This window comes from Terrapene carolina, unplaced genomic scaffold (assembly GCF_002925995.2).
Source record: "Terrapene carolina triunguis isolate 2854851 unplaced genomic scaffold, T_m_triunguis-2.0 Scaffold66, whole genome shotgun sequence".
NCBI lineage: Eukaryota > Metazoa > Chordata > Testudines > Emydidae > Terrapene > Terrapene triunguis.
In genome coordinates this window covers 30,625,963-30,649,705 of record NW_020664417.1, presented here as the reverse complement: position 1 = coordinate 30,649,705, position 23,743 = coordinate 30,625,963, and the positions used below count along the sequence as shown (strand labels likewise).

Sequence of the window (23,743 nt, the reverse complement as noted above, 5' to 3'; positions counted from 1 at the left end):
GAATTCAAATGTCTTTTCTGCCTGGTTTTGGAACAGGGATTTGATCTTGGTATCCCTCGTCCTAGGTGAGTAGCCTAGCCACTGGGCTACTGGATATTCTGGGGTGGGTCTCACAATTTCTCCTGTTCGAGCTGTTGCACTTTATATAAGTAAGAAGGATTTTAATTAAATGAAGCTAGTGCCTTGGTAGACTAGATTTGGGAAATAACTTCAAGCATCACTCAAGTAAAAATCATATTTAGATAATGGGCTCTAATGTGTACAGTTACACTCACTCAGCTGTAATACGTGTATTTAAAACTTCTGATCTGCATGTATGTATAAAAATGTGCTCATACTTACCTAAGAACTAAATTCTCTTAAATATTTGCAACTCCTCTTCTCAAAGTTAAACTGAAATGATGTGTTTGTAGTACAAGACAGACCCATAATCGGAGTTCTATATTGGATCTGTAGAACGAGATTGATGTACTGAAAGGTCAAATATTAGACAATAGGTCTAACATTCTTGTCAAACAATGACAACATTACTGATTCATTGTATATCTTAGCTGTCACTGAATTTTTTTGTGCATTCACTTGAAGGCTTCAAGAACTATAGAATGAAGCATTCTGGTCCTGTAGGACTTCTAACTTAACAGTTTCACAAATAACTGTAATTACAAATAGCTTTCTTACTCTTATGCAATTTAAATCACACATCAGTTATGTATTAGAGGGGTAGCCGTGTTAGTCTGGATCTGTAAAAAGCAACAGAGAGTCCTGTGGCACCTTTAAGACTAACATGCGTCTGACGAAGTGGGTATTCACCCATGAAAGCTTATGCTCCAATACATCTGTTAGTCTTAAAGGTGCCACAGGACTCTGTTGCTTTTTACATCAGTCACGTTTTTCCATTCCATAGCTATAATCCATCTAGCCTAACAAACAAGGGTCCACTGGGATGTAGATATTGGAGGGAGTTTTCTTGAGCCATTTTTGGTTATTCGCTAGACTAAAACATGTAAATGTCATGTCTGTGGTTTTTTTGTTCTTTTAAGGAAATGCAGCCCTGCTTCTGATACTGTCAGCTCAGCATTCCTTTCCTAACTACAGTAAAAAGTATCTCTACCTTATCCTTGGAGTCTTGTGTCTGGAGCTGATTTGTTCTTTGACGTGCATAGTCGTTTACACAGGTAAAAACTGCAATTATTGCCTTGTTGCGTGACCACCTTACAATAGGTACTAAACTCTTTTTCTCTGTTCTCTTAGCATAGTACAATAACTTTTGGCACCAGAAGACTTGTTTGCAGCTATGATTGTAAAACTGTCTTCTCAGTATCTGTACCCATTGCAGACAATCAGATGTTCTTGTTTAAAACAAACTGGAAAGTCATTGTCATGGCTTGAACTCTAAATGTTGCCAAATAAAAACTAGGCTAGTTGTTAGAGTTTAAGGCACTTTCCCATGAAGTTAGTGATGTAGTGAAACTGAAGTAGTTAAAATAGAAGTAATTGTCTAGCACAGATTGCTAGTGTGCTTTCATGACCGTTTTGTCAAACAGACAGGTGTGTGTGTGTGTGTTGTGTTGTGTTTTGATACTGTCTCTTGAAGAGAAGTAATATTTTTCTTGTCTAGTCAAAACCACTTTCCTTTGGCATGTGGAACTTAAATGTTTAAGCTGGTATATGGCATGTCTCAATCTTCAAACTCGCAATGTCCTTCCAGTTCCTCTTCCCTACCTCTTCTCCCAATCTTATCTCCTGTAGTATTTGTTGAAGGATAGTAGTTTGTAAAGTGACACTCAGACTCTTGGAGTCCCTACTTTAATTATATGAAGCAATGTGTATCTCTAGCCCATGTTCACTATAACAATAACAGCTAGTACAAAATAATTTAATGTAGAATACTATATAGCATTACTGGCCTGATGGGTTTGGCCTAATCTTCCAGGGCCATGTTTTTTTGGTTTCTGTCTTGGTTTAATAGAACGAGCCATCACAATAAAACTCAAATTTAGTTGGCCAGATTGCTTGTATGCCAGGCTAAAAGATCATAGGGGTGACCGAGACAACATGAAATAAACTTCTACTCCTGGCTACCACTATTAAGGAAAACAAAAGGTGTGAAACACAACAAATCCAGATAAACTAGTGTTTGATTTTTAAAAGCAGAAATTAGTTCTCATGCTCTTAAATAAGATTATGCACTTGGCTTAAATGTCCTCTCTCTTGAGCTGTTGCACGTGGATTCTTCATTGCTACAGTGAAATACACAGACAAATACTACAAAGTGGTATCATCTATTTTTATATCTTGCTTTTAAACCCTGTGTAAACATCATTGTCCTTTAACTCCTGGGAATCTTCATTTTCTTTACACTATTTTTTTAAATTGGAGTACGGATTGGTTTTATTTAAAAACCTAGTAGGCTTTCATCAACTGTACTTACTTCCTAATGGGCTGGTGTACACAGCTTAGTGTGAAGTGAGACGGACCAATTGACTTCAGCAGGAACTGAGCTGCACCAGTGTCTCCTACACAACAAAATGAATGCTGAATGAAGTATCAGGTGGTTGCTAGTAGCTCAGCAAAACTACTGTGGTAGTGGAATTCAAGTTCTGGATCTCCTCCCAGTAGTTAGAAAGGAAACCAATTGCAAAACTAGAAGTGTGGTGTTGACAAAAGAAGGACAGGGATGAGAAGAGGTTGAGTTGAAAAGGGGAACAAAGTAGTTTCAGGGAGGGGAGAGGAAACAGCTGCTGTAACATTATGCTGCTGATTCTCATGGGACAATGCTGAATGCCAAAGCGACTTCTTAATAGCTAGTGTTTGTCAGTAACTGACCCATAAGGTATCTCAACTTAAAACTACTCTAGGAGAAACTTCATGACTAGAGAAAAGCCTAGTTAGTGACTTGCTATAAAGTTGTAGAGTGTAGTTATTCCCAGTTTAATGGTACACTACCAAATTCTATAAAAGTTTTGAATACACGGTTTCAAGATCTGACTTACTATTTTCTTTTTAACTTGTGTTTGTAATAGTATTGAGACTACAGCCTCAAATGTACCAATCTACCTCCCTTGGCTATAATAGAGGCTCTGACACCAGGTTTGTCTACATGGGGAATTTGACCAACATAGCTGCAGCAAAGTATTCCTGTATAGCTATGCTGGTATAACTTCCTCAGGTGAACACTCTAGTCTGGAGCAAATGTGACTTTGGAAGTAGAGTAATTACTCCAAAATAAAATCACTCTTATAGCAGAATAGTTATTCTGCTGTAGTCAGTATATTTTCCATTCTGGATATCTACTTTTAATAAGTGGATATTGTTGAAATAGTTTTCTCCTTTTAAGCACATTAAAGTAAATCAAATATCCTAATGGAAAATAGTGAGAGTTGATTTAGCTTAACCAACCCCCCCACACACAAAAAAAAAGCTGGAACATAGTTACAAAGACTTGCTGACAGAAACAGCCATCATTCACTGCCTTGAAAACTATAGCACAGATGGTGTGCACTAGCAATAAGATTTCTACCACAAGCAGAATAACCCAGTGGGATGCCATTGCTCCCCCCTCCATTACCCAACTTGCACCTTTCATCCTGGGTATGGGGGAAGGGAAGGTAATGAAAACAGCTTACAGGTCCTGTTCTCATGGTGGTTGCCTCCACTCTTTTGATTTGGGCTTTCCACAATAGCACTTGTTTTTCCTAACTGTCTTCTGAACTGTCACATTCCTCAAACTTCTTCAAACTGCTCGATAGACCTAAGGGTTTTTTTACTGCAAACATTACATTCTAAACAAAGTACTCCATTGCTTCCCTTGCACACACTGATATTCAAAGAGCAAAGAATTGGGTATTTCTTTCTCAGCCTTGATTTGTTGTCCTATTCTAACTGGATAAACAACCAAGAAAAAGCTGGTCTCCATACTAGTGTTGGAAGCTGAGCTTCATTCTCTAAACCAGGGGTCGGCAACCTATGGCACGCGTGCCAAAGATGGCACGCGAGCCGATTTTTAATGGCACGCTGCTGCCTGCCAACTCAGGCAGGCAGCAGCGTGCCGTTAAAAATCCTGCCCAGCCTGGCCCGGCCCGCTGTTCTCCACCCGCTCCTGGGAGGGGGTGGGGGGGCGGAGAAAGGGGGAGGGGGCAGAAGCTTGGTCCTGCTGGCTCCCCTGCCTCTTCCCGCAGTGTGCTGGGTTCCTGCCCCTCCTCCTCCTCTCCGTCCATCCCTCCCTGCTGGCCGATCAGCTGATTGCCCTCGCAAGTGAGGGGTCGGGGAGGAGTGGAGTCAGCCTGCTCGCTGCTCCCGGCAGAGGCAGAGAAGAAGCAGGGGCAGGGCCTTGGGGAAGGGGAGGGTGGAATAGGGGCATATCCCCTCCAGCCCCCTGCCGTGAGCACCCCACAACCTCTGCCCTAAGCCCTGCAGCCCCGCACACCCCCTAGGCCCCTGCCGTGAGCCCTGCGCCCCCCTCCCACACCCAGCCCTCTGCTTGACTCCACCCCCCCCCATGACCCCAGCCCTGACTCTGGCATCCCCACACATACCCAGGCCCCCCACACCCTATGCCCTGACACCTGCACCCCCCTCACATGTCCCCAGCCCGCTGCCCTAACTCTTGCACCCCCACATCCCCACCCCAAGCACCAAACGGGAGCTCCTGCACTCCTCCTCCCCCCCCACATTCCCACCTGCACCCCTCACACTAAATAGGAGCTGCCCAGGTAAACGCTCCACACCCAAATCTCCTGCCCCAACCCTGAGCCCCCTCCCTCATTCTAGCTCCTGGCCAGACCCTACACCCCAACCGCCAGCCTGCTCCTTCACCCCCAGCCCTGTGCTCAGTGCACTCCCACCCTCAGGTCAGTGCAGAGAGAGAGAGGAAGAGAATGGGCCAGAACCAGGGAGACGGTAGGTACTCACTGTATGTGGGCAGGGCTGGGACCCTAGACCGGCAGCGGGCTGAGCGGGTCCGGCAGTCGGGATCCCGGATGGCAGGAGCCGGCGGATGGAACCCCTGAGGGGCAGTGGGCTGAGCCACTCAGCCCACTGCTGGTCTGGGGTCCCGGCCGCCGGCCCCGCTCAGCCCGCTGCCGGCCTAGGTGAACAGAACCCCAGACCAGCAGCGGGCCAGCGGCGTAAGATCAACATTTTAATTTAATTTTAAATGAAGCTTCTTAAACATTTTGAAAACCTTGTTTATTTTACAATACAACAATAGTTTAGTTACATAATATATAGACTTATAGAGAGAGACCTTCTAAAAAACATTAAAATGTATTACCGGCACGCGAAACCTTAACTTAAAGTGAATAAATGAAGACTCGGCACACCGCTTCTGAAAGGTTGCCGACCCCTGCTCTAAACCTTCATGTGCCTTAACACAAATATTCATTGAAACTGAGCTTCACACCCCTTTAAAAGATGAGGAGTCTCTGTAATCCCATCTAATTGATGTCAGTTCAAGATATACTGCAAAACTGGAAAAGCAAGTGAGGGCTTTTTGGGTGGGGGGAGCAGGAGAGACTTAAATTGATACAGAACCACACATAGTAACTTCATGCACAAATTCTGTTTAAAGGCTAAACTCCTGAAGTAAAATGAATTTGGAATGGGTTACAGCACTGAAAAGGCGTAAACTAAATGGTGGGATAGCCCCTCAGTTTCTCTCTTGGTATTTCTGACAGAAGAGCACTACCTGAGTGCAAGCATTAAGGCTCTCTGTCAGGATGTTTGGTTTTATCACAGAACTTGGAGCATTTCTCTCAAATGCTTGAATTTCCCCCCCCCCCTCCAAAAAAAAAACCAAAAACAAAAAACCAAACACTTGCCTGGCATTCTTTCTAGTACACAGATGTCTGTTAAAGTATGTGGCTCTAAGATGAAAGCAGTGTTGATGAACATTTTAAGTCAGTTTGAGGACAGGTCTACATTAGAAACTTTTGCCAGTATAGTAACATAGGCTGGAGGCATAATTTTCTTACAACAGGTGTATACCAGCAAATCCTCCTATGGAGATGCAGTTTATACCAGCATACAAATGTTTTTGCCAGTACAGCTTTTCCCTCAAATGAGCATAAGCTAGTATAAACTGCGTCTACACTAGGAGGGTTTGGTGGCAAAACTATACCTGTCACTATAGCTTCAAATGTAGACCTGGCCGAAGGAACTCTGAAGCCTCTCAGGTTAGGTAATTCTCTTATGATAAACTACTTTTGGTAAGCTTTTCTTCTCCCCTCCAGAAGTGTTCTAGTTTAATCTATTCCTGATGTAGCCTTCTTATTTGTTTTTTAAACTAAAGCAATCTTTTCACTTACGAATTACACTAACTCAGCTGAAAGATCATAAACAATCTGAAACAGGGTTGTACCATATTTCCTCTTCTGGCACCAGAAAGTAAATTTCTTATTCTCTAACATGTGTGAGCCAGAACGGGTTGGTAGATTTTTGTATTGCTAGCAAACCACTTACACTGTCACTTGAAATAGTCCCACAACACTGGCTAAGGATTGTCTTGCAATTGTCCTCAAAACATACTGGGGACTGTTCCAATCCCAAACATTCCCTGCCCTGGAGAGTTTACACACTTTTTATTCAGTGCTCAACTTAATTTAGTTCTTAATGGAGCATACAGTAACTATACTGGCTAGGCACAAATGTCTCTAGTCTGCAACTTTTTGTGCTGTGGAGTTCAGTTAACTATATGGCTCAGGAATGAAAACTGTCTGGAAAAAGGTGGGATGGGAAGAAGTCAACATGTTTGTATAGCTTAAAAAAAATACAGCCCTGAAGCCAGAAAACCCTAGTACAGAAACAAACAGCACTGAGTCATAATTGTCCTGTTTTCTTGTATTTGTTAGCTATACAGTTAATTAGTATATTTAGTAATCTGTGAAGCATCGATGCATTTGTATGAACACAAACATTAAAATCCAGTACGCAGAAGTAGATGTAAAGCAAGTTTTACATAGGTACTTGAAGTCCGTGATATCACACTTTTTTTGCTATTGGTTAAACATGTTCTGGCACAAGCTTGTTAAGGAATGAGTAGCTTTGTATTCCTTGTTGACCCACTGCCACTCTTGCTGCCATGGGAGATAATCGATATGGAATCAGTATTGACTGCATAGTAATCTCCAATAGCAGAGAATCTCTTGGATTGAGATGTTCTTGATTTATGGGATACAGTGTAATGTAAAGAACTCTATAAAAGCAGGCTAGCATTGAATGAACTACTCTGGAGTCAAAATTCTGAAAGCTCATTTCCTTATCACACCAATATTAAATCCTCTTTTAAAACACTTCCTAAATACAGGCATTAAAAGCTTCTGGTTACACCCTGCCCTACATACTTCTTGCTGCACTGTTGAATGTCTGTTCAGAGGCTTGCAGTGTCCCAGACCAACTTGTCTTCCTGCAATGAATCTTTAAACTTGCTTGTAGGCAGTCTACTCTTCTGTATACAAGGAATTGTGATGTAATTTCATGTCCAAGCAGAACAAACTGGACCGTAATACTATTTTAATGCCTAATACCATAGGCCAAATCAAATTTGCCTACATGAAGCACTCCTTGTTCCCCCGTGACACTGACAAGATACTGTAAATCCTCTTTCTACAAACCAGGTACATCATGGGCACTGAAAGACAGCTTTCCCTTCTCCCCTGTCAGTATGCCTCCCTCTTCTGGAGGAACCACCTCTGGAGGGTGTGACCAACTTTGTATCCAGTGCCATTAATTCCTTAGCTGCTGATTGGTGACTCATCTTGAAGGATGCTAATAAGTACTAGTTGCAATGAGGGAACCTGTCCACCAAGGCCTTGTCTAAACACATAAGCTGTACCACTTCATCTACACTGGCAGAAAAATCACTTCCTCTAACCAAAATAGCTACTTACTTGTCTGCAGTTTTATGCTAATTTCAGTCCTTAATTAGGTCATTGAATGAAATGGTGGCAACTTACTGTCAATACAGAGCTGATGTAAAATGTAGTGACATATATGTGAGACTTGATATCTGATCCTCCTGAGTTGGTGGGGGGTGAGAGGAAATTTCAAATCTATATTCAACTAAAATGAACTCTTCTTGGCTATTTTCTCTGCTCTTGGCAGCAATGGGAGGCACCTTATGACTTGTCTCTATTGTCAGTAGAGATGTAATTCTTTAAACTCTACACTTATAATACTACCAAATAAAAGATTAATATTGTCATGGACAAGTCATGTTGGAAATTCCTGGTATCTCCTTAAGCTGGTTTTCTCTGTATAATACTGTGATAGATGTGATAACTTCCTAGCCTGACATGGCTAATCTCTTGAGGGTCTTGTCTTATTCTAGCAAAGTGACCATTTAATAAACCCTACAGCATTCTTGACTGGTAAAGGACAATTTCTTCCACATAGGTGCCAAAGTAGCTTGATTCATTTTCATTTTCATAATGTGCGGTAACAATACAGAGTGAAACTCCACCAAATATCAGGACTTTCATGAGGATTCTCTGAAATTTAATATAGTTATTAGGACTGGTTGATCATAACTATACAGCACTCCCACACAAGATACTGCTGTACATGAGATTGGAATGCTGCAAATAGAAAAGGAAAATGACCACTAATGATACAGACAACATGGTTCCTAGCCTGCTCTCTAAAGAGTTGTTTTGTGAACTTGGCAGATTTGTACACAATTAAGAACAAGACAGTACAGACAGGTGAGAGCAAGCGAGTTTTATCATCTTCCTGTATCTTTCAGGAAATGTAACATTCCCCAGCTCTTGGGGTAGGGTGCCCAGTAACAGCCTTAAGTACAAGCAGAGTGCTGCGTGGGGTTCTTGCAGCTAGTGCAAGCGCCACAATGCTAGGCATGCCCTTATGCAATTTTGAGCAGCAGGACCAAAGGAAATGCCAATTCTTAACGTGTAACCTGACCCTCTTGTTGGGATCCCTGGTTATCTCCCTTACTGTAACCTTTAAGGCAGGTTTTAACCCTGTGTAGGACTCCGAGTTGAGGAGCCAGACCATGCTATTAAAAACTGTCTGCATTAACTACCTCTTTTTATTTCAGTGAAAATAAGCAATTTCAACAAGGCAAGGCCAAGGCCTGATATAATTGAAGAAGAAAAGATGTATGCTTACCCCAGTCGCATTACCTCGGAGATTGGATTCAGGTAACCTCTTCTGTTATCTTCAGTTAGTTTATTTGGGTAACTGTGTAAACACTTAGTATCAATTTCTGTACAGAATGGCGTGTGGGACCTTAAAGCTGTAAGGAAAAATAGAAAGGTGATATTAAAATTCCTTAATGGACTTCTGTAGCATTTCAGCTGCTGTATCATAGACACAAAAAAATCAGAAACTGTCAAGATGGTCCCCCTCAGCAATGGTAACCTGATAAATACAAAAATACTTAATCATGAAAAGGGTATGTCATTGCCTTAAAAGGTACATAGGGGCCATATGACCATTACTGGTAAAATTTTATATGAATCTCTACTATGATGTGCTAAATGTAACTAGCTGTGCTTATTAAACTAGCTGCACTTAATCTCCTAACATAGTTGGTTTTAAGCAGTCTGTGGAGAAATACTGCTGTCTTGGATGTTATTTCAAATGTGTCTCTGTATAAACTAAGAAGCTCTTGCCCAGAAGGAGTTGGGTAGATAGCTGGGAGGGAAGTGAATTGGGTGCTCTTTGCTAGAAGGTCAGAAGTGGTGTGTTTTTTTGCAGCTTGAGGTCAGGGATTTCTCTCTTAAGCTGGGGTCAGGAGCAGCTGGTATAGGGTGGGAAGTATATTTCCACTTTTGGAGAGGAATTCTACAGATATATTGCATATTTTGTGCGTGTTGGCAGAGGGCAGAGACCATGAATAAGCCTATTTGCAGAGACCAGTCATTCAGCCTGCTCATGTTAACCTGACAAACACCCTGACCCATTTACTTTTTTGACTACTACATATTTCAGCCACTGCAAGGTGTTCAAATGTTTGTATTAAAAGATTAGGGTACTGGTTGTGGGGGAACTACTCCCCCTCCTCCTTGCATCTAAGCTAGACTGCACATGTAGATCAAATCTGTGACTAAATACCCCATCTGTCATGGCATACTAGCATGGAAACAGTCTGTTGGTGGGGTGCTGAGAGAGAGATCTAACAATTCTGCTAGTCAGTCTCTTCTGAACCTTGATGTTCACAATTTCAAACTTCCATGCACTTTCTGGAGAAACTGATGTGCGGCCCCTCCCCCCAAACAAGCAGCGCAGAAACCCAGGATGTAGGGAAGGTCTTCAGTGGAGTTATCTTATCACAATGTCTGCCTATCTGGGATGGACGGTCGGTCTCTCTCTCTCTCTCTCTCTCTCTCTCTCTCTGTCCTGTGTGTGTGTGTGTGTGTGTGTGTGTGTGTGTGTGTGGTACAATCTGTATAAGGGATCACAACCCTTATTGATTCAACTCCCGAGGGGCGGCACCAGGGCAGCAAGCCACGGGGGGCGGCCTGCCGGTTGCCGTGGGGGTGGCAATCAGGCTGCCTTGGGCGGCATGCCTGTGGGAGGTCTGCCTGTCCCGCGGTTTCGGCGGCGGGTACGCCGAAGGCGCGGGACCGACCGATCTCCCGCAGGCATGCCGCCGAAAGCCGCCTCACTGCCGTGCTTGGGGTGGCAAAATACATAGAACCGCCCCTGCAACTCCCCTCTTGACTCAGTCTCAAACATTCTGAGAACATTTCTGCATCACTCTGTAGTAAGACCACCTGTGCTGAGCAAGAGACTTATTGACCCCTTGATTGTTTAAAGAGCAGGTCTACTGTGAAAAGTTCCGTAAAAGGAGGACAGAGATATTAGAGAATTCCACGCTTTCTTGTTCTTTAGATCAAATGTCTACTTAAGAATAACTTTGCAGGGCTGACAATTCAAGTTGGGATCTGAGAAGAGCTGTTCCCTTCCTTCTCATACTTACTCAGTAGTAAAAGTCCTGCAGGCAGTCTTTTGCCCTCAATAACTTGTGCAGCCCTGTTGGCTTAAGTGGATTTGTACTGGTGTAACTGACAGGCCTGGAACTGTAACTATTAAACAACTCTATTGATGTACAAGAAGAGACTGCAGCTCCATTCTCAGGGCTGCACTGGCTCTGTAGGGTTAACAAGAATACAAACTAGTGAAGCTTCTTAAATGTGGCACCTTCTGTGCCAAGTTATTCTTCAGAGTAGAACTGCACTCTAGTACATGTAGTACACCTCTACCTCGCTATAACGCTGTCCTCGGGAGCCAAAAAAATCTTACCGCGTTTATAGGTGAAACCGCTTTTTATATCGAACTTGCTTTGATCCACCGGAGTGCGCAAGCCCCCTCTTCCACCTCTTTTCCCCCCCCCCACCCCCCCGGAGCACTGCTTTACCGTGTTATATCAGAATTCGTGTTACATCGGGTCGCGTTATATCGAGGTAGAGGTGTATTGTACTCAGAAGTCCACAAAAGTATGTATTTGGATATATGTGGACGAGACTAGAAACAGGTGATTGAACATGCGTAAAGCTTTATAAAAGGCTTAAATTTATTAGAGCACAAATTCTAGGATTTAAGTGTGAAGTGCTCCTCCTAATGTGTTCTAAATAAAAAAAAAAAAATTGGATTTCCAAAAGTCCTCTCTAGGCCAATAAGAATGAAACTTCAGCCAGCATGTAATCTTGACTGTTACATGTCTGAAAAAAGGCCATTGGATGGCACTACTAGCACCAATTATAGTTAAGGCTGCACAACATTCTCCATTAAAGATCCTGTTTTCAGTTGTATAACTACCAGACTCTTGCTGTTTGGGCTGAAATTTTCCAATTCAGATACCTGCCTCTGAACTTTTGGAACATTTTCAGCAAACATGGTTCAGCCATCTCAAAGAAAGAATGTGGGAAAGATTCTTCTTATCCATGGCTTATTTGTAGGAATTATTGTTTTTTAATTGCATGGCTGACAAGCTGTAGCATTTCCATACTCTGGAGGGACTCAAAACTTGGCACTTTACTGTCAGGGGTTTTGTTCAGGGGGCGGAGGGGAAATAATACTATACGCACAAGGAGTTGAATTAAAGTTGAACCAGGTAACCTTAAATCTGGCACTTGCTATTCTAGAGTGCTTGACTTTGTAACTTGAATGTTTAAATATAGTTCTTTTGGATTTAATTATTAGCATAATGGTGTTTGGTGCTGAACTGCAAAGGAAAAACCGATCCAAGTAATCACTTAGTATGGAGGACACTGCTTCTTGAAGTCTCCTGTGAACTATTTTCAGCTGCATCATACAAACAAGTGCTGTTCATTATTAGTTTAACTGTAAATTGAAATGCATTTTCCTGGGGTCTAAATGAGGCTAATAGGCTCTGGCAATGACCACTAAATTATAAACCTTCTTATCTATTCTTCTTGACTCTTTATGGTAAGTAACTTCTTAATTCGGGGTATAGGAAGAAGCCATTACAGCGTTCTTTAGTACAAGAGAACTGGCTAAATTCTAGCCAACAGCGAAGCACTTCGCATTTGATACTTTTGTAGGGTGACCAGATGTCCCGATTTTTTGTAGGGACAGTCCCGATTTTTGGGTCTTTTTCTTATATAGGCTCCTATTACCCCTCGCACCCCCTGTCCCGATTTTTCACACTTGCTGTCTGGTCACCCAATACTTTAGCCTTTTTTCTTAACATCAAGCCATGTAGTGTATTTATATACATGTTCTATTTTGGTTATGATTTGATAGCAATATATTAGAAGGCATTTCAAAGATGTCTATCCAGAATAGCGTATTTCAGTGCAAGTACACTACATGGCTTGAAGCTTAAAAAGCTCTATGCAAACCAGAGCAAACAATATTAAGCCAGCTACAACAAAATGAAACAAAACTTGTTTATGTACACTATTGAGGCACCAAAGAAATCTTTGAATGATGAGTACAACACTAGTTTATAGCTTTTACCAAAACTCTTCTGTCCAAATAACTTCTGAATATTATTGTAACGTTGTCACGTAACCACGTTGTGTTTGGCTGAAGATGTTTAACACTAAAGTTAAACTATTTGCCTCTACAAACCAGGCCCTGGAAGAGGGCCTGTGTTTAATGGCTAACTCCCTACCCTTACCCTCTGACCCTTTCCCCTTAGGGTAATTCTGTTAAATTTGAGAGACCAGGTGGATTTTTAACCACTTTATTGAAAACCACAATAGTATTCAAATGAATGCTTACTTTACTTGCTGTATGGCATCCTGGGATCAATTTCACTCCCTGCTGGGTGGCCTGAGCAGATGAACCTTCCTCTCTGTTCAGAGTCTGTCTCCTCTTCACTCAGAGAAGCTTTTAACTTGAGAGAGAGTGGGGTTATGCATGTGCCTTGTAATCGTCATATGCATAGGCTTCCCAGACAGATCCAACCACAGCTTCTTTTGCTATCAAAGAATATGGAACTCATACATGTACTACAACATTAAACAAAACACATGGTAAAATGCTGATGGGATGGACATTAAAACTAGAAGGGCAAATGTTTCTTGCCCCAGGGACCCAGGAAGATCTAAGGGTGCTGCCTGTATGGGGCCTCTCCAATCCCCTTACACCCATATAATTTTGCTAAAGGCTCAGATATTCCTCTTATGGCCCAAACTATAGTCTCAGAGTAGGAAAGTAATCAAGAGGAACTAAACCAAAGGGGTTTGTAGAAGTATCATCAGTTAGCTCCAATCTCCTTTTATGTGTAGTGATAAAAAATGTGTAATATACTCCTTTAACACACATTGTGAATGACTTTCCTCCTTTTCTTATGTCTTCAAGGGAAAGCTCAAGTTTGGAAGAAATAGTTGAAAAGCAAGGAGATGTGATAGACTATCTCCAACGACACAATGCGCTGCTCAGCAAGAGACTACTAGCACTAACATCACAGCAAATCAGAGGTTAGAAATATCCAGGAAGCTGCTGCTGCATTTTAAGAGGAATCCAAAGCAATATAATTTGATTTGGAGGACAGACAACTCCACTTGATTACTGTCTCTAATGGAAGTAGTATAGCTCTCAAGTTGGAAGTATGAATTCTATTAGAAGTGTAAAATCTGCAGCTGGAGATATTGTCTATTTTGAACAAACTCTTTCTTTGAGGATGTTAACTTTTGCTGGGCTGAAGTTGGACCTGAGCTCCCTGACTAAACTTTGTTTTAATGTTGTTCAATTGAGATTTTTTGCACTGTTGTAACAAACTCCAAACTACCAAAGTCGTCTGTGCTTCTAGAACTCAAATATTTGTTTTCCAGAATGAAACATTGCTGGGTATGGCCCCTTCTGACTTTCTGGGTTTCTTATGGTAGAGGTTGAGATGAAATCAAATATTGTAACATGCTATAACAACTGTGCTCATTGTCTACCATGTTGAGTTTTTAAAGGCTATTTATTTCAATATTCCTTAAACACACTTCTACAGTTGGAGTGGAAGAGTCTATAGGGCAAATTGAAGAGACTCAGTTTCTGGATCAGTGTCTTTTGCTGTTGTGTGTTAAAAAGGGTAACTACACAAATGGGGAGATCAAGCAAAGATGAAGAATCAGGTGTTTGGTCTAAAACACATCCAAGTCTCTCCTTTGTGTGCAGGAAACGTAGGATTTCATGTCACTAAGCATAGCATGTAAAAACTAGGCTCGCAGACATTTGATCAAATTGATGGCTGATCAAGCATCTAAACAGAATTTCAGTGTAAAATGTCTAAATCTGATTTTTAGAGCTGTCCTAAATATTTGGCTTTTTTGCTGAACTTTTTCCCAAGAACTATAAATAGGAACTATTCTGCATTAAATATTTATATTTGGAGAGAGCATTTTTGTAAACTACTCTCTAAACTTGTTGTTGACTCTTTAGTTCAATACAATCTCAGTATAATGCTGGGAGTGGTGGTCATCTCAGAACACCAAAGGAAAATTACCCCATCCTGTCTTGGTTCTGGGACACAACTTGGTGTCCAATTCTATTGTAATCACTCAGAGTAATTAATAACATACGATACTTGTAGTTGAGGGACAACAGGAAAATTGGAGACTTGCTGCTATCTGACATTATTATTCTTTTCTCCCTAGCTGTATTTTTCAAAATACAGCCGATTTTATACTGAATATTTGAGGGATATATGAATCTTTGGTTTTAGAACACTCAGGTTTTGATGTAACTGCGTATAACCGTTTGTACATATATCTGTCTGAAAAGCTGAGAATGTGACTGAAGTTCATGCACAATAAATGCAATTAAGGAAAAGTTTAAAGCCTTTCATTACAATGATCATATCTACTCTTCAAATATTTAAAATGGGATCTCTTAATTTAAGGATTTTGGACCAGTCTGGAAAAGCAAGAGTTGGATATTGCCTTTTAATCTGTAATACCGGACAGCAGCATTTAGATGAAGAAGGCACTTTGCTAAACTGCTGATCACAGTAAAACCCTGCAAAGAGGAAGAACAGGATCTACTCATTTATGAATACTCCAGGTGCTTATGTTCTAAAGGTAACATGAGGGCTAGTAAAAACTTCTTAAGGGTGCCTTTCTCCAGAAAGTTCCTACAATGGTGATAGCAGCCTTATCTATCATGGATAAGTTGCTCTAAATTCCTGCTGCCCGGAAAACAGTAAGTTTGGGTTAGCTTGATGCAGCTGGTTCCTGCTGGAGTATCCCGCTGAAGCTAGCTTGTAGTAAAGTAGTAGGTAATAGCATCGTCACTTACTTGGCTGTCCTTAAAGCAAACTTCTCCACTGCATCAGTGGAAGAAACTAATGGGCCATGTGCAATAGAATAATACTTGGTACTAAGCCATGTGGGAAACCTACCTAAGTGAGAGGATAGCCCAAACAGAGCACCTGATGGCTTCGCTTGCAGTGAATCCTCTAGCTCCACACCAATGGAGAAACTTTAAGATCTGAATGAAGTGCTCACAGACTAGAATCTAGCGCTTCTTCACAATCTCACTGGAACTAGGGCTCGGTCTACACTTGGAACTTATGTCGGTATAACTACATTGCTCAGGAGTGTGGAAAATCCACACTCCTGGGCAACATAGTTACACCAATCTAACCCCCGATGTAGAGTGTGCTATGTCAATGGGAGGGCTGCTACCATCTCTTGGGGACATGGAGTTCCTACGCCAATGGAAGTAGTTCTCCCATTGGTATAGGTAGCATCCTCACTAAGTGCTACAGTGGTGCAGCTTCACCACTGCAAGTGTAGACAAGCTCTTGGTTTTGCTATTGCTGTCTAATAATAGGGGACAGAATCTTAATTCAGATTTGGTTCAGCTATAGCTGCCTTCTGTGACCTCAGTTTCTTTTCAGTCCCATTCTGAGACTTAATTGCTCAGTCTCCTAGAAGCTTCCTTTAGAGGATCCCAGGAAAACAAATCATAAGAGGTCTCTGAGCCTTGTGAGGGGTGAGTCTGGTGGCTCAGACAATGGCAGAGGGCAAAAAGGAACAGGATGGGCCAGGTACCACGAGATTTCCAGCCCCCAAAGGATTTCCGGAGTGGGCTGGAGGTCTTGTGAGATTTGGCAGGAGATTTGGAACCATGATAGGAGCTCTGTACTTAAGGCCACTTCCTGTTTTTTTCTAGTAGACAGAGTATGCAGATAATCACATGGATTAGAGGCAGCAGTTTGGCAATGACCAAAACCAACTCAATTATGCAGGGCATGTGGCTGGCCAACTGCAGCATTGGGACCAAGAACCTGTGGGGCAGCAGGATGGGCTAACAGACCTGGGACAGCTGCTTGATGCAGGGGGCTGTGTTGCCTATCCCAGGTGGGAAAGCAATGGGGAAAAGTCAGGAAAGCGAGAGGAAACAGCAAAAGGCTAGGAAGGGAACCACATCCTAAGCAGCCAGGGATAGGGCAACTCATGGAGATAATGTGCAGCTTGAAAACAATGCCCAGGTGCAATGCAACACCTCTGTCCTTGCAGCAGAGTGATTTCACAAACAATCGGGGCCCACTGTGAGGGGGGGAGGGGGTCAGGCCCTAGGTTCCAGCCTCCTCAGTGGGTGTGTTTTGGGGTTCAGCATATTCCTTCAGTGTGGCCTTATGGTCTCAGGTGAGTGCTTCTGGTGGAAGTAATGGGAGGAGCTCTAGGTAGCTTCAGGGTCTGGCCTGTAGGGAACCATAAGAGGAATGTGAACAGTGGGTCATACAACACACTGGCTGTCTTCAGGTATTGGGGATGGAGGAGGGGGAACCCAAGGCCTGAGCCTTCCAGCATCTCAGTCAATGGCCTTACAGATTCCAGCCAACAGGCTCCCTCATTCCTAACCCTACAGCCTCGGGTCCTCTCTGTGTGTCCGTCTGCGTCTCTCTCCTCTCTCCTCCCTCTTCCCTCCCCCCATTGGCTCTCTACAGCAACCTATTGGGTCATAAGAATGGTCATACTGGGTCAGATTCAGTGGTCCATCTAGCTCATTATCCTGTCTTCCAACAGTGGCCAGTGTCATATGTTTCAAAGGGCATGAACAGAACAGGGCAGTTATCGAGTGATCCAAGCCCAGCTTTTGGCAACTGGAGGTTTAGGGTCTACTAATATTGGTCTGAATCCAGTGTCTTATACAGCTGTTTCTGATCAGTTGGGGGCCTATCTTCTCCAGTCGATGCGTGAGAAGATATGGCAGGCAGAGTATATGAACAGCAGCTCAAGTCCACTCAGAGGGTGGTTGGGGCCACACAGCTGAAAAGAGCAACATATCCAATTAATGGGTGTTTTAGCCCCCCTTTTCAGGAATTAGCCCAAGGAGGAGGATTCCATATATTTGTGGAAGGTTTTTGTTAGGGTTTCAGGATCCTGTATGAAGGGGACAGGGTGCATGTAATGGCAAATAACTTCAGATCTGTTAAAGTAATGGAGGGCACTGCCAGGGATAAGATCTAGAAAGGGTTATTTTGAGCAGAGTTGTGGGTCCCTTTTGGCTATTGCCACAGCCTAGTCTTCATATCTTCCCCTTGGGCCTTGTCACGTAAGTGTCCAGTGAGTGTCTTCTTATTCATGATCTCTTGTACCCAATGGGAGAATTATTGACTGATGTGATTAACCCCAAGCTGTGCATTGTGCCCTATGTATCACTTGATGCAATGGTGCATGTAGTCGGCTTGTGCACCACTGTACCCTTGCTTGCAAAGACTGACAAAATTGGCATTCTGCCTCCTCCTGGTCTACCCGACAGACTCTGATCTCTTGGGGTTTTCCTTTCATGGTCAGTTTTATGTGAACAAAGCAATGCCCATGAGCTGTGCTATTTTGTGTGCAGTCTTCAAAAAAAATTCAGTACAATGTTGGACAGGTGAGTTAGGAGGACTGCAGGATGCCAGCAGGCTTCCACTCATTCCATATAGGGTCTGCAACAGTGGCTACCCAGTTGGGTTTGGGTGCATCAGATGTCCAGGTTATAGGACACTGGTAATCCAGGCCTATAAATTCTTAATGTGCTTGCCTGGGGGAGAGGTGGATGCAGATTGGGGGCTATAAGTGCCACTGGTTTTAATAATGTCTACTTCTTTCCTATGTCTATTGTATATAATGCACCAGTATAGTCAGTTTACAAGAGTGTGTAATTCAGTGACAAGCTTGTAGCTGAGCCTTGCCTGGGATATGATTTTTGTCTTGGCACAGTATCTGGGGCATGTGCTGGGAGCAGTTCATGTCTCTCTTGCATGGGCTGGCATGTTGGTCATCATTGTTCTCCCCATAATGACCTGAGAACCTAATCCAGGCTCAAACTGACTTGAAAGCTCCCATGGATGTTGGGCGGGAGGTGGCTGTATTTCCTGGCATGGGGATAGTATGGTTGGTTGGTCCTGGATAATCTTGGTAATGGGCGGCCTGAACTCTTGTGTAGTGCACATGCATGCCCTACCCTGAGCTTCCTGGCTATGGGATATTCTGGGGCAGATTTTTCAGTATCTGTTGTTTGGAGCTGGTCCGCAGGGCATAAGCTAAATATGCATGGGGCCAAAGACAGCGACTATAGCCTAGTGGTTAGAGCACTCTACTGGGAGGTGGGAAGCCAATGTTCAAATCCCTGCTCCATATCTGGAAGTGAGTCTCCCACATCCTTTGAGTGTTCCAACCTGTGGGGAAGAGGGAGGGGGCCGCACTACCTTCTCCTTTGTGTGGATAGACATGCTACCTAATCATGCCCTGCAGGCAAAATAGGGGAACATCTAGTTTGAGAATCCCACTGCGTCTTAGGCCTGAGACTAGCAGCTGGGTACCTGGACTCAAGCAACTGCATGCATGCTCACAAGCAGAAACTTGGACTTTAGGCATCTACAGTGTTAGGTGGCAGTTAAGCAGGAGTTTGAAGATTCAGTGATGCCTAAAGCAGCAGTTAAGCACTTAAAGCTTTTGTGAAGCTAGCCCAAACTTAATTTCCATAGCCATTTGTGCCCACTTTTAAAAGTCAAATTTGTTTAACATCAATAGGAATGTTAAGCTAATGCTGAGCACCTCTGAACTCCCACCCAACAAATTGAGCTTCAAAAACACACAGAATCCTTATAATTCCCTATTTTCATAACTTAAATCTCTTCTGCTTAAATTTGAGGGCCTGGTTTGACAGGATACAAGCAGCAATTCATACCAATGAAGACTTAGTAATGCTAATTGTGTAACTGAAACTGTGTTCAGATTATGAAGCTTTTTACCTTCTTGCCTCTGGGTGGAATTCAGTGCTTTCAGCTTGCAGTAATTGAGCAAATGTATTTGTCTTTCTTCAATAAGGAGAAATAGAATGAGGGAACCTCTACTTTCATGTCATCTATGGCTTTGCTACAGAAACTTGTGCTGAGGCATGTTATACAAAGTAAACTGCTTTCCCACAAAGCAAATGGCATGACTGATAGGTCATGGGTTTTGATCTGATGACCAGTTTTCTGGCTTTAATTAAAGTTCAGATGTGTGTGTTTTCAAGTGATATAGTACCCATCCAGCTTGGTTCAGCACACTTCGGGGGGGGGGAAGGGACGACGGACAAACTGGCAACACATTCAGTTTTATGAAGTTCAGAATTCAAAGTTGAAATTAGTTCTATTCACAATTAATGTGGGAGATAACTTCACAATATGCTTTTTATTTTTTCCTACTTCTAGACACTGACACATAAGCAAATACTTCATGATTCAAGTGCAGCAATGCAGCAGGCAGACTGTTATACCCATGTTTAGTTGGCATGTTGTACTCACTGCTCTGCAAACCCTCAAACTCCAATTTAAAAGCACAGATTTGCTACCTTTGAAAATAAGGACACTTCAGTGCCTAAAGATGGATTTAAGAACCAACCCTGAGCCTCCCATTTTTAAAATCTCAGCTGTAATGTTTTACAGAACTGAGTAACTGCTTTTTTTTTTTTTTTAATTCATAAATGCTATGGTGGAGTAACTGTCCACTAATTTTCATTTAGGCTTACATTTCCATCCACCCTACACTTCTTTTCCTCCCACCACTACCACCCATTCCTTTATTTCCATCTCACCCAACTACTATTGTTTCCCCTCGTCTCCTGTCTCCAGGATGTGAAAAAATAGTTGCACAGCCTAGTAAAAGATTAATTTTACTGCTTTCAGAGGGAAATTGTTGTTGAATTAGTAGGACTGATGCTTCTCTTTCCACTTCAGGGGGAGAAAGGTAGGCCTTCCTTGTGGCTGCATACACAAAGTGAGGGCAGTATCTGTAGTTTCCCCCAGGAGTCTGAAATATTGTAACTGGAAAACATGGTTACATGACCATACAAAACCCTACCTCCTCATCTGCAATTGTTAGTCTTCCCCTTCTTGCTTCCCTATTCTTCAACCTTCAATAAACATAACACTTTCCTAACTCTTCACCACATTCGTTTGTATTTTCATCTTTTCCCTTAGGTTTTTGTATAATTTAGAGTGGAAGCCTCCTGCATAAGGATTGGTTCAGGTAGGTTTGTACAGCATTGAGCAGAATGGGGTTTCAATCCTCATTCACCCTTTTGGACACTACCATGTTTTCTACCGAACAAAGAAAAATAGGAAAATACAGCATATTTGGAGATGCGATGTCTGCATATAACTGATAACTTTTCTGGCCTCTAATTTTCAGAGATGCTATGTACATTATTTGAGCATAATTAATGGGCTTTATATTTTGGCTTTTGGCAAACTTGCTTAAGTTTGTGAGTTACGTAAAGATGTAAAAAACCTAATGTTAATATGACATGATAATGTAAGAGCAACAACAATTACTAAACATTTTTAAATTTTATATCTATTTTTAATCCATATAGCACACATTAAATAGATTGAAAGCTGGCTGAGAGGCCTCAAAATGTAACTTTCAACAAGGAACCATCACTGAATGGGTGTATTTCTAGGGGGGTTGTTGGCCTTAGCTCTTTAACATTGGAAGAAAACACAAATCACAAAGTTTGCAGATGAGACACATATTGGGGGCGTGGCAAATGAAGAGGACAGGTCACTGAGTCAGTGACATTTTAATATGGCTAAATGTATATGTCTAGGAATCAAGCATGTAAACCATACTTACACCCTGGGAGACTCTATCCTGGGAAACAGTGACTCTGAAAAAAGATTGAGGAGTTGTGGTGGATAATCAGCTGAACATAAGCTCCCAGGGTTGGTGCTTGGATGCATAAAGAGGGGAATTGCGAGTAGAGTGATTATTTTACTTGCGTATTTTGCCGTGGTGTGACCACTGCTGGAATACTGTGTCCACAATTCAAGAAAAATGTTGAAAAAATTGGAGAGGGTTCAGAGAAAAGCTGAGACTAATTCAAGGATTAGTAAACATGCCTTACACTGATAGACTCAAGCAGCTCAATCTAGTTAGCTTAACAAAAAGGTTAAGGGGTGGCTTGATTGCAATCTAAGTACTACCTGGGGAATAAATATTGAACAATAGGCTCTTCAATCTAGCAGAAAAAGATTTAAAAAAAAAAAAAAAAATCCCACGATTCAGTGTCTAGAAGTTGAAGCTAGATATTCAGACTGGAAATAAGGTATACATTTTTAACAGGGAGAGTAATTAGCTGTGGGAACAATTTACTAAGGGTCTTGGTGCATTCGGTATTACGGACATTTTTAAATCAAGAGGGGATGCTTTTTAAAAATATATGCTCTAAGAATTATTTTAGGGAAGTTCTATGGCCTGTATTATATGGCAGGTCAGACTAGATGATCACAATGGTCCCTTCTGGCCTTGGAATCTATGAATTTATAACACTGTTTTACAGATTACTTAATCTGTTTATACTAACCTTTAACTATAAATGCTCGTCACATCAGCTTGATGTTTGTTTCCAGAATGAAAACTGCTCTGCATATATATTTATGCTAATATGCAGCACATTAGTGGAAGTGATTTGGTATTAGGTTATATGGGTACTCTAAGTCAATGGGGACAAAGCTAAGGCTAGCATCGACTTTGCAATTTACACCAGCACTCAATGTCCCATGCACTCAAACACAAGGTACACTGAATGAACAGGACCCATCTCTGTCTATAAGTAACATGTAATTGTTAGACTTGTTTTACAACATTTGTTCCAGTAACCATTACTTTTCTCAAATATTAGTGTTACTCAAAACATATCTAAGGATTGAAACAAGTTGTTCAAATTAATACAAGAGTTAAAGTAGCTGTTTTCCCTTTCAAGCAGTTTATTATAGTGGCCAGATACACAAATGTAGTGAATGTTACTGAATAAAGACATTTATGTCCAAGAAAAGTTTTGCAGTGTCTTTTGTATTACTGTCCATTTCTGATTTTGTGGCAGACATTGTGCTGCTTTTTCTTAAGATTCGTACTTCTCTTACTTTTCACTGAGAAGTCTATTTCTTTAAGACAAGATACGTTTAAAACTGCAGGAAGAGGGAAGCAATCTGTGTGTCACCCTAACTTAAAAAAGGGTACATGTGACAGTAACAAAGAAGAAAAATGCTCTGCAGAACAGAGCTGTCCAACTCAGGACATGAAATGTTCACCCAAAGCTAATCTAGCTTGAGTGCCAGATGAGTCAGTTCTTAGTTTGTTTGTTTTTTTTTCAGATCCCTTTCCTACTTGAAACAATTGCCATCTTTGGTGACCAACAGATATGTTATTCAAAATCACCTAACACCATATTCCTATCCAAGTGCTGATCTGCCAGGGAAAAGAATGTTAGTCGGACCCTACCTCTGTGAAAAAGGCCCTGATCCTAAGCAGCATCAACTCTTTTAATGAGGTCAAGGGTTGGGGGAGAAAAATCTAAAATTCTCTTCCAATGCTCCAACTAGAAAGTTAAATCCCTAATGGGATGAAGACCATCCAAGCAGAGACAGAGTACTTCAGCGGGAAGAAAGGCTCTAAAAATCAGACCTTAGTTGTGGCAGTGGGTTACTTTGGCACATTTAGACTTACTAAACTACCCAATCAAGGAAACACTAATACATTTTTTTGAAAATCTTTGGAAAACCTCCTCAACAACCCATAGCTGCCTCTTTGCCACCTGATGAGGTGGTAATAACAGTCAATTCCTCCCCCTCCTGATGATTTCAGAGCTCATCAAAACATATTGAGGAGACTGGCTGCTGCTCTGGATATCCAACCAGAAGAGGTGTAGGAAGAGTCTCTGACACATGGACATTTTAGCCTCTGCAGAACCCTCCTGGGTAGCTCTCCCTATTAGGAACCGACAAGGTTTTATGGCTGACCTCATCTTCCATGCCTCCCTCTGCTAAAAGGATGGAGAAAAG

At 42.0% G+C, this 23,743-nt stretch overlaps 1 protein-coding gene across 1 annotated transcript in view; it reads left to right on the top strand.

Annotated features, from left to right (window-relative positions):
- The window catches only part of TMEM192 (transmembrane protein 192), a 35,485-nt gene extending 20,241 nt beyond the window's left edge, over nucleotides 1–15,244 (top strand). Inside the window, exons 4-6 of the mRNA XM_024218922.1 lie at nucleotides 1,041–1,175; nucleotides 9,053–9,155; nucleotides 13,792–15,244. Coding sequence (XP_024074690.1) covers nucleotides 1,041–1,175; nucleotides 9,053–9,155; nucleotides 13,792–13,915 — 362 coding nt within the window. The 3' untranslated portion in view covers nucleotides 13,916–15,244. The remainder of the gene's footprint in view (nucleotides 1–1,040; nucleotides 1,176–9,052; nucleotides 9,156–13,791) is intronic.
- The last annotated feature ends 8,499 nt before the right edge of the window (nucleotides 15,245–23,743 follow it).